The 9957-nt window shown below is 44.8% G+C and overlaps 1 protein-coding gene across 1 annotated transcript in view; it reads left to right on the top strand.

The window, feature by feature from the left end:
* LOC139409699 (ribosome-recycling factor, mitochondrial-like) overlaps nucleotides 1-4679 on the top strand; it is a 32567-nt gene extending 27888 nt beyond the window's left edge. Inside the window, exon 8 of the mRNA XM_071155100.1 lies at nucleotides 4551-4679. Coding sequence (XP_071011201.1) covers nucleotides 4551-4679 — 129 coding nt within the window. The remainder of the gene's footprint in view (nucleotides 1-4550) is intronic.
* The last annotated feature ends 5278 nt before the right edge of the window (nucleotides 4680-9957 follow it).

The following is a 9957-nucleotide window of genomic DNA, read 5'->3' as shown; positions in this document are numbered from 1 at the left end:
GTAGATGGCTATGCCTATATTTGAAAGTATGTGAAGGTGCTCATGCAAGTCCCCCAAACGTATATAGCCTATGAAGCTTATAGCGTACCCATGTTAAGCATCACAAAGCGATTGCCTGCATCCTCGTTGTTCACAAGGGCTCAAGCGTAATGACGTCGGACTGCTGCAAGAACCTATTGTTGCGTCGAGCGTCTCTACACTCCTCATCTTCTTCTTTTTCTTATTTTTTACCCCTTTTTCGTGGTATCCAATTGTTTTTAGTAGCTACTATCTTGTCTCATCGCTACAACTCCCGTACAGGCTCAGGAGAGACGAAGGTTGAAGGTCATGCGTCCTCCGATACACAACCCAACCAAGCCGCACTGCTTCTTAACACAGCGCGCATCCAACCCGGAAGCCAGCCGCACCAATGTGTCGGAGGAAACACTGTGCACCTGGCAGCCTTGGTTAGCCTTGGTTAGTTTTGGTTAGCCTGGTTAGCCTTGGTTAGTTTTTCCCGGACTTGTGTCGCCATTTTTTAACACCGACTTGCAAACAGGCGACACCTGTTAATTACAACAGTAACTTGTACTGATAGGTACTTTTGAACTAGAACAGTCTACTGGGAACGATGCTCATGCCAGTGTCTTTGTTTCTTACTTTTGTTTGTGACTCTGGAGGTTCACAAGCGTGAGCAGACACCACAAGCATCTTGACTACAAGATAGTTTTCTGCATCCCAAAATCTCTTTGAAAAATGCCTTGGCACACACACACACACACACAGTCCGAAACGTGACTCCAATCTTTAGTCCCCTTAAACTCTAACCGGTCCTGAGATATCCTCTGAGATATCCTGAACTAGACTAATATATGATAATTCCCCTCATAAAAAAAGAGGTGATCATTTGCTTTCCAAATGCCACGGATTGGACAGGAAGTCTGTTAATCTGAAACCCGATCCGGGAGGAAGGAAGGACTCAAGAACCAGCGTTCAGAGCTTTCACCGATCATATTCATCACAGCCGCCAGGCCCGGCCAGGCCCAGACTCATTAGCCTCAGCACTGCACTTAACTAAACATCTTTCCCATAAAATAAATGCTTCCAGGTTACTCTGCCTAGCCCAGGTTGCCTCCTCGCCTCAATGGCCCATCTGATCTCAATTACCTCAGTCAGTTGGTTAGCGATCCTGGTGCTATAGTGGTGGTGTCCTGATCAGACCTGGGTTCAAATAGTCTTTGAAATCTTTCAAATACTTTGTCCGTTTGCTTTAACCTGCCTGGAGTGACAGGGTTTGGGGACTGTTGGGACTTTTCTTTTGGTTCCATTGCAACAGACAAGCTCAACCAAGCACACATAAAGTATTTGGAAGTATTTCGAATAGTATTTGAACCCAGGACTGACTGGTGGTGGTGTAGTGATACCGGACCCCTAATCTGACTCTGAACCTGCAAGGCCACATCACAGCTCCATGGCAAGGGGTAAGAGCCCAAACTGAGGTGTACCCCAACCGACACAGGTCTGCCTACGCGCTGTCCCTCTCATTTAGAATACAACCCACGTATCCCAAATGGCACCCTTATTCCCAATATAACGCAACGGTGGGCTCTGGTCAAAAGTAGTGCAGTATATAGGGAATAGGGTACCATTTGGGAGACAACCAAGGAGGTAAGAGGAGGGGAAAGCGTTATTGAGTAATTGGTTCCTGATGCTTTCCCCCTTTCCTTTGGAATATTAATGACCAGATAGTCGGCGTCCCAAATGACATCCTATATAGTGCACTACTTTTGACCAGGGCCCATATACTCCCCATATGCAAGGAGAATGGTACCATTTGGGACACAGACATAGTCTTTTTGGTCTCTGGATTGATATTGCAGGAGGAAGTGGGGCCTAACGCATAGGAGGAAGTCCTATGTGATGGGTTTAACTGTCCTTTTCGGGGGGGGGGGATCAGACATTTGGTGTTCCAGTTTCAGAGGAAGTAGCATTTTTCTTCTTAAGACAGGAGGAGCTTGGCTCAGGCTGGTCTAAAAGTATTTATGGCACAGGTTTGCGAGAGAATGGTTTGGAGCATGTCATTTATTTCTCAGTTCACATGCGAAAAGTCAAACGCAAACAGGAAAGATCCGAAGCTGCAGAACATGTGTTCTGTTCCTGTTGATGTCAACCAGAGAAGATGTGTTTGTTGGTTTATTTTTAATCAAAAGGTCCTTTGCAGATGAAGAGTCAGACAAAAATGTCTCTATTTTATTATTTATCTTTGTCACTCTCCCTCCCTCCATCTCTCTCTCTCTCCCTCTGTCTCTCTCTCTCCCTCTGTCTCTCTCTCTCTCTCTCTCTCTCTCTCTCTCTCTCCCTCTGTCTCTCTCTCTCCATCTGTCTCTCTCTCTCTCTCTCTCCCTCTGTCTCTCTCTCTCCCTCTGTCTCTCTCTCTCTCTCTCTCTCACTCTCCCTCTGTCTCTCTCTCTCTCTCTCTCTCTCTCACTCACTCTCCCTCTGTCTCTCCCTCTCCCTCCGTCTCTCTCTCTCGTACAGGTAGAATTTTCCCAGAAGGAGAAGCTTGCCATGGAATCTGCAGGCTGGATATAGGCTTCAAACTAAATTGTTGCATTAGAGCAGAGTATTAATTTATCTGATGCCCATAGTGAACACATATTTTTTCTAATCAATCTCTTTTACATTCACCCACTTAGTTTATTAAGGCATGGTTGGTTTCCATAGTAACTCTGAGTCCACACCCTCACGACACCAGTGTGAATGTGTTTATGCGGAGAGGGCACCACCTTGTGGCAGTACATGAACTAACAATCTGATTTCCACACAGAGATGGGGATAGAATAATGTTTTTCCACGTATCTTGTTACAAAAAGCTATTATTTTTTGTAATCATTGCTGCTGAGTCCAGGAAGAGAGATGTAACTCCTGATGTGGTTATGCTATTGTTATTTAAGTTAAGGAATTAGTCTTATCTGATTGTCTGTGACTGATTAGGCCTGTATGGACGGACTGTAGGCCCATAATGGACTGTAAAGTCCTTATGCTACATGAACATCTGACAATCAATTAATCAAACCTTATTTATATAGTAAGAGAATGCATTTCAAGTACTAAGGGAGGGGAGAAAAAAAACGCAATATGTTTTCTATAAAAATATACATTTAATATAGACAAGTAAAACAATAAGTGAGAAATTAAAATAGTAAAATAACAGTGGACATGAGAGACTAATGCAGAAATAAATAAAATAGGCGTAAATAATAGGATACATAGAATGGGATAGAATAAATAGAGTTGGGTAGCTTAGCTCAGTGCTCCTTCAGCTGTGTTGAGAGGTCTCTCTCTCTCTCTTTAATGGAACACTAAACCACAGTGTTCGTGAATAATCAGTGATGAAACTCTCTGTTCTCTTCTGACTCACAGTCACAGCAAACCGCTCCTTCAACCTCACACTCTCAAGAGCCAAGATCCAATCTCTCTCTACAAGTGTTCAAGATTAGAATATAGACAAATGGTGACTTCAAAAAATAGCTTGATAAAAAGCTCTTCCTGAGAGGAAAATTGCATTTTGAGTGTAGAAGTGGTGAAAACTGGACTGGGTTTTGAGAGGACAACTCTATATCATTTTCTATGGTTATACGTCGGGATAAATGCGGAAGACACATTTCAGTTGAAGGCATTCAGTTGTACAACTGACTAGGTATCCCCCTTTCCCTTTCCTTTACCCACAGTCCTCCTTACCCCAGAGAATATAATGTAACTTTCTTGCCCTCCATATTGTATGATCATCTGCTGTGTTCGCTAATGACCAATCTGAAGTTAAGATACTGAGTCTGTGTTCAGATCACACGCATAATCTTCAGCCTCAATACAGTCAGGGGGACTTAGACCTACAATTGTTATTCTTTATTAAGCCAACAGAGGGAGACAGAGACTAACAGTCCCTACCTTTTCTGCACTTTATTATTCCATAATATGATGTGGGTGACAGGTTGTACATAGTTTGTTTCTATATTTAGTCTGGGTTGAACAGATAAGTAGGGGTTCATTATGTACACATGAACATGAACCAATTGGTGTGATGCAGCACTATTCATACTTATTCTGTCCTCCTCCTTTTGGTCACTAAGGTCTGCACACTGTCTGTCCATTTGTAAGGTCAGTAGGGCCTCTATCTCACCATATCCCTCTCTTTCTTTCTCTCTGTCACGAGAATTTTCAATCCCAATGATAATAACTAACAATCAATAGCTTTGACCAATCCCAGAGGTTTGTAAGACCATGGGTTTAATAATAATGAGCCAAAGACTCAGCTTATGCAAAAGGTTAGGACAGTTTATTCACGAGAATGTTCTAAAGTCCATTATACAAACACAGTCTTTATAACAGTTCAAATCTTAAGCTACACCTTGCTCAGACAGTCTGTGTTTTTCCAATACACAGATACATTGTTTAATCTGCAACTTCTTTTATCACTCTCTCTCTCCCTCTCCACACCTATGGGTGTGTGAGTGTGATGGACCGTGGACGGTAAGCTGTTGACCTTTGTGCTGTTTGGGGTGGTGGTGTAGATTGTGGTGGCTGTTTACCTGTGTGTCTGTGTGGTGCTGCTGCACTCCCTGTGCTGTAAGAACCAGGAGGAGAAAACTGACATGGAGAGTTCAGAGGTCACACCAAAAGAGATTGTGGACAGAGGTTAAGTGCCTGGCTCAAGGGCACATTTAAGATACTCACTTCCTATCAGATTTGCCTGTCAGACCTGGGATTTGAACCGGCGATCCTCCAGTTTTCTGGCGGTGTTTGCTTTTGCCACAAGCAACCTTATCACTGGTAAGTAAAAAACTTTGTGGATTTGTTTTCTCACATTTCTTACAATAACAAGTTAATGCCTTAGTTATTACCTCTTATTATAATTTCTTGCTGCTAGAGATGCCAAAGTGCAGACAGACTCAGGGGACTGATCATGTATACTCCCAGTGAGAGTTCAACTTATAATGATGATGATAATAATAATACAAATAATGGTAATAAATATTTATCCTGTTACACACTTGCAAGTGTGTAATGGAAATGCTTTTCTTGCATATCCCAACTCCCCCTGAGACACCCGCAGGGAGTGATGTCACGGCCAGATAAGATAACTGTTTCCTGGCTCAACTCAACTGTTTATGTGTAAGTGATATGTGTGTTGTTGTGGTGTCTTTTGCGTCGTCCTCCCCAACGTTTAAATCTGCAAAGACTAAAAGGAGGTTTGCGGATGTTGGCCTGAAGTTGTACATTTAAATTGAAAGTGGATTTACTTGAACAAACCTGGGCATTGACTGTTTTGTCCAGATGAAAACTTATAACCGTTTCGAGTTGTTGTCGCTTGAAATGCTGACCGTGATGGTTTTACAAACCCTTGTCTTGTGGCCATTGCATTTATGTTTTTTTTTTCACTGATTAAGCAATTCTGTTTATTCCATGTATCTATAACTTAGCACTTCGGTTAGAGACCGCAATCACCACGTCATCCCACTCCTTCCAATAGATATGATCTCACACAGTGATGAGCTATATGGAGCTCTGTTTACAGTACACTCCGAAGAGGAATAATATTCAGTTCATAGTTAAGTCTTGAGCACACCAGCTACAGTTCCCTCACAGTGTAAATACCACGTTGGAGTTATTAATAACCCCGTATCTGGCAGATTTCCTGAGAGGGAATGTCACTACATTGGTCAGGTCAATTCAAATAGGCCCTGTTTACATGTTGACATACAGTTAAGGACTTTCCAATATGGATTCATTCATATTTCAATGTCATTTCCAGTGGTGGTATGTCTGTAGTGACTAATCATCCAGTTGGGATCAGTTGCTCTTGTTGATGCAATGTATATGGTGATGATCAGACAGTGCAACAATGTATTCACGTTTCTAATGGTTTTGGAACACTTGTATCAGGAAAGACAATCAAATCAACATGCACCAAGACAATGAAATAACATGCATGTTCTTTTTCCGGAAATAATACCCTCAGTATGACTGTACCACAGGTGTCCACTGTAAAATGAAGAGGGATTTCAAATCAAATCAAATCAAATTGTATTTGTCACATACACATGGTTAGCAGATGTTAATGCGAGTGTAGCGAAATGCTTGTGCTTCTAGTTCCGACAATGCAGTAATAACCAACAAGTAATCTAACTAACAATTCCAAAACTACTGTCTTATACACAGTGTAAGGGGATAAAGAATATGTACATAAGGATATATGAATGAGTGATGGTACAGAGCAGGATACAGTAGATGGTATCGAGTACAGCACATACATGAGGTGAGTATGTAAACAAAGTGGCATAGTTAAAGTGGCTAGTGATACATGTATCACATAAGGATGCAGTCGATGATATAGAGTACAGTATATACGTATGCATATGAGATGAATAATGTAGGGTAAGTAACATTATATAAGGTAGCATTGTTTAAAGTGGCTAGTGATATATTTACATCATTTCCCATCAATTCCCATTATTAAAGTGGCTGGAGTTGAGTCAGTGTCAGTGTCAGTGTGTTGGCAGCAGCCACTCAATGTTAGTGGTGGCTGTTTAACAGTCTGATGGCCTTGAGATAGAAGCTGTTTTTCAGTCTCTCGGTCCCAGCTTTGATGCACCTGTACTGACCTCGCCTTCTGGATGATAGTGGGGTGAACAGGCAGTGGCTCGGGTGGTTGATGTCCTTGATGATCTTTATGGCCTTCCTGTAACATCGGGTGGTGTAGGTGTCCTGGAGGGCAGGTAGTTTGCCCCCGGTGATGCGTTGTGCAGACCTCACTACCCTCTGGAGAGCCTTACGGTTGTGGGCGGAGCAGTTGCCGTACCAGGCGGTGATACAGCCCACCAGGATGCTCTCGATTGTGCATCTGTAGAAGTTTGTGAGTGCTTTTGGTGACAAACCAAATTTCTTCAGCCTCCTGAGGTTGAAGAGGCGCTGCTGCGCCTTCTTCACGATGCTGTCTGTGTGAGTGGACCAATTCAGTTTGTCTGTGATGTGTATGCCGAGGAACTTAAAACTTGCTACCCTCTCCACTACTGTTCCATCGATGTGGATAGGGGGGTGTTCCCTCTGCTGTTTCCTGAAGTCTACAATCATCTCCTTAGTTTTGTTGACGTTGAGTGTGAGGTTATTTTCCTGACACCACACTCCGAGGGCCCTCACCTCCTCCCTGTAGGCCATCTCGTCGTTGTTGGTAATCAAGCCTACCACTGTTGTGCCGTCCGCAAACTTGATGATTGAATTGGAGGCGTGCGTGGCCACGCAGTCGTGGGTGAACAGGGAGTACAGGAGAGGGCTCAGAACGCCCCCTTGTGGGGCCCCAGTGTTGAGGATCAGCGGGGTGGAGATGTTGTTGCCTACCCTCACCACCTGGGGGCGGCCCGTCAGGAAGTCCAGTACCCAGTTGCACAGGGCGGGGTCGAGACCCAGGGTCTCGAGCTTGATGACGAGCTTGGAGGATACTATGGTGTTGAATGCCGAGCTGTAGTCGATGAACAGCATTCTCACATAGGTATTCCTCTTGTCCAGATGGGTTAGGGCAGTGTGCAGTGTGTGGTTGAGATTGCATCGTCTGCGGACCTATTTGGGCGGTAAGCAAATTGGAGTGGGTCTAGGGTGTCGGGTAGGGTGGAGGTGATATGGTCCTTGACTAGTCTCTCAAAGCACTTCATGATGACGGAAGTGAGTGCTACGGGGCGGTAGTCGTTTAGCTCAGTTACCTTAGCTTTCTTGGGAACAGGAACAATGGTGGCCCTCTTGAAGCATGTGGGAACAGCAGACTGGTATAGGGATTGATTGAATATGTCCGTAAACACACCGGACAGCTGGTCTGCGCATGCTCTGAGGGCGCGGCTGGGGATGCCGTCTGGGCCTGCAGCCTTGCGAGGGTTAACACGTTTAAATGTCTTACTCACCTCGGCTGCAGTGAAGGAGAGTCTGCATGTTTTCGTTGCAGGCCGTGTCAGTGGCACTGTATTGTCCTCAAAGCGGGCAAAAAAGTTATTTAGTCTGCCTGGGAGCAGGACATCCTGGTCCGTGACTGGGCTGGATTTCTTCTTGTAGTCCGTGATTGACTGTAGACCCTGCCACATGCCTCTTGTGTCTGAGCCGTTGAATTGAGATTCTACTTTGTCTCTGTACTGACGCTTAGCTTGTTTGATAGCCTTGCGGAGGGAATAGCTGCACTGTTTGTATTCGGTCATGTTACCAGTCACCTTGCCCTGATTAAAAGCAGTGGTTTGCGCTTTCAGTTTCACGCGAATGCTGCCATCAATCCACGGTTTCTGGTTAGGGAATGTTTTAATCGTTGCTATGGGAACGACATCTTCAACGCACGTTCTAATGAACTCGCACACCGAATCAGCGTATTCGTCAATATTGTTATCTGACGGGTTTGGGAATGTTCCCAAGAAGTGACCGCTGTGGGTATGGTAGTGAATGAGTTTCCCCCGGTTGCTGTGGGCGTTGCCTTCTGTACTCTAGTAAAAAGGTGTGTAGCGGAAAAACGTATGACTATTGAGTGCATGACACGCTATTGTGCAAGTTGCCCTTTAGTGAGGTACGTTGTTTAGTAGAGTTATTTTACTATCTCCTCGACTGTATCAAGTCCGTTCCACATCAGCTCTTGCCAGATGTGATACAGAATGTTATTATGATCTCAAAAAAAGACTGGTTGCGTTTCAGACCGTTATTTCAGATTGATTTAGATTCTAATTATGTTTAAATGCCTAAGCAACACACCTACTGCTATTGGAATGTGTAGCCTGACATTGCACTGTCAATTGAAATGACTATGTAACAATGTTACTAAATGCTTTAGATGATAAACGTTAAAAGTTGTGTAGTCACAGCTCTGTGTCACTTCCTAGCGTGCATTGACCTAGCGTGCATTGGCTGACTACTGTGTTGGAGCGGAGCTACCTGGGAGGCCTCAGCCGGTTAGTAGGCTCCCATGTCTCAGCGGGTTGAATAGGCTCCCATGCCTAAGCTGGATGAATAGGTTTCCATGCCTCAGTCAGGCAACCCGGGATGTCTCAGCCGGCTCATCTGGCTCTTACTCCTCAGCCGGTTCGTCAGGTTTCTGCGCCTCAGTGGAGGTGACCGGTCTGCTCCAGATCCCCGGGATCAAAACCCACAGTCGCAAAAAGTGCTCTTCACCTTTGCGGTTTTGTCACACCAGGGGCGATGGTCGGATTCGTGTTTATCGTTGAAGGAATGAGCGTTACACCGAGGCCTGTACTCTGGAGCGGGATCGATTTGGAGGTGGAGGGTACGTCATGGTCTGTGGCTGTGTGTCACAGCATCATCGGACTGAGCTTCCTGTCATTGCAGGCAATCTCAATCCTGTGCGTTACAGGGAAGACATCCTCCTCCCTCATGTGGTACCCTTCCTGCAGGCTCATCATGACATGACCCTACAACATGACAATGCCACCAGCCATACTGCTCGTTTTGTGTGTGATTTCCTGCAAGACAGGAATGCCAGTGTTCTGCCATGGTCAGCGATGAGCCCGGATCTCAATCCCATTGAGGACGTCTGGGACCTGTTGGATTGGAGGGTGAGGGCTAGGGTCATTTCCCCCCGAGAAATGTCCAGGGACTTGCAGGTGCCTTGTTGGAAGAGTGGGTTAACATCTCACAGCAAGAACTGGCAACTCCAGTTCTCCAGTCCATGAGGAGGAAATGCACTGCAGTACTTAATGCAGCTGGTGGCCACACCAGATACTGACTGTTACTTTTGATTTTGACCCCCCCCCCCAGTCAGATGTCTGTGGAACTTGTTCAGTTTGTCTCAGTTGTTGAATCTTGTTATGTTCATACAACTATTTACTCGTGTTAAGTTTGCTGAAAATAAACACAGTTGACAGTGAGAGGACGTTTCTTTATTTGCTGAGTTTAACACTGAAAATCATCTGTGAAGGAGATGCTGATTAACTCCGCCCC

This window comes from Oncorhynchus clarkii, chromosome 5 (assembly GCF_045791955.1).
Source record: "Oncorhynchus clarkii lewisi isolate Uvic-CL-2024 chromosome 5, UVic_Ocla_1.0, whole genome shotgun sequence".
Classification (NCBI taxonomy): domain Eukaryota; kingdom Metazoa; phylum Chordata; class Actinopteri; order Salmoniformes; family Salmonidae; genus Oncorhynchus; species Oncorhynchus clarkii.
Note: the sequence above shows the minus strand (reverse complement) of the source record. Positions and strands in the feature narration are given on the sequence as shown.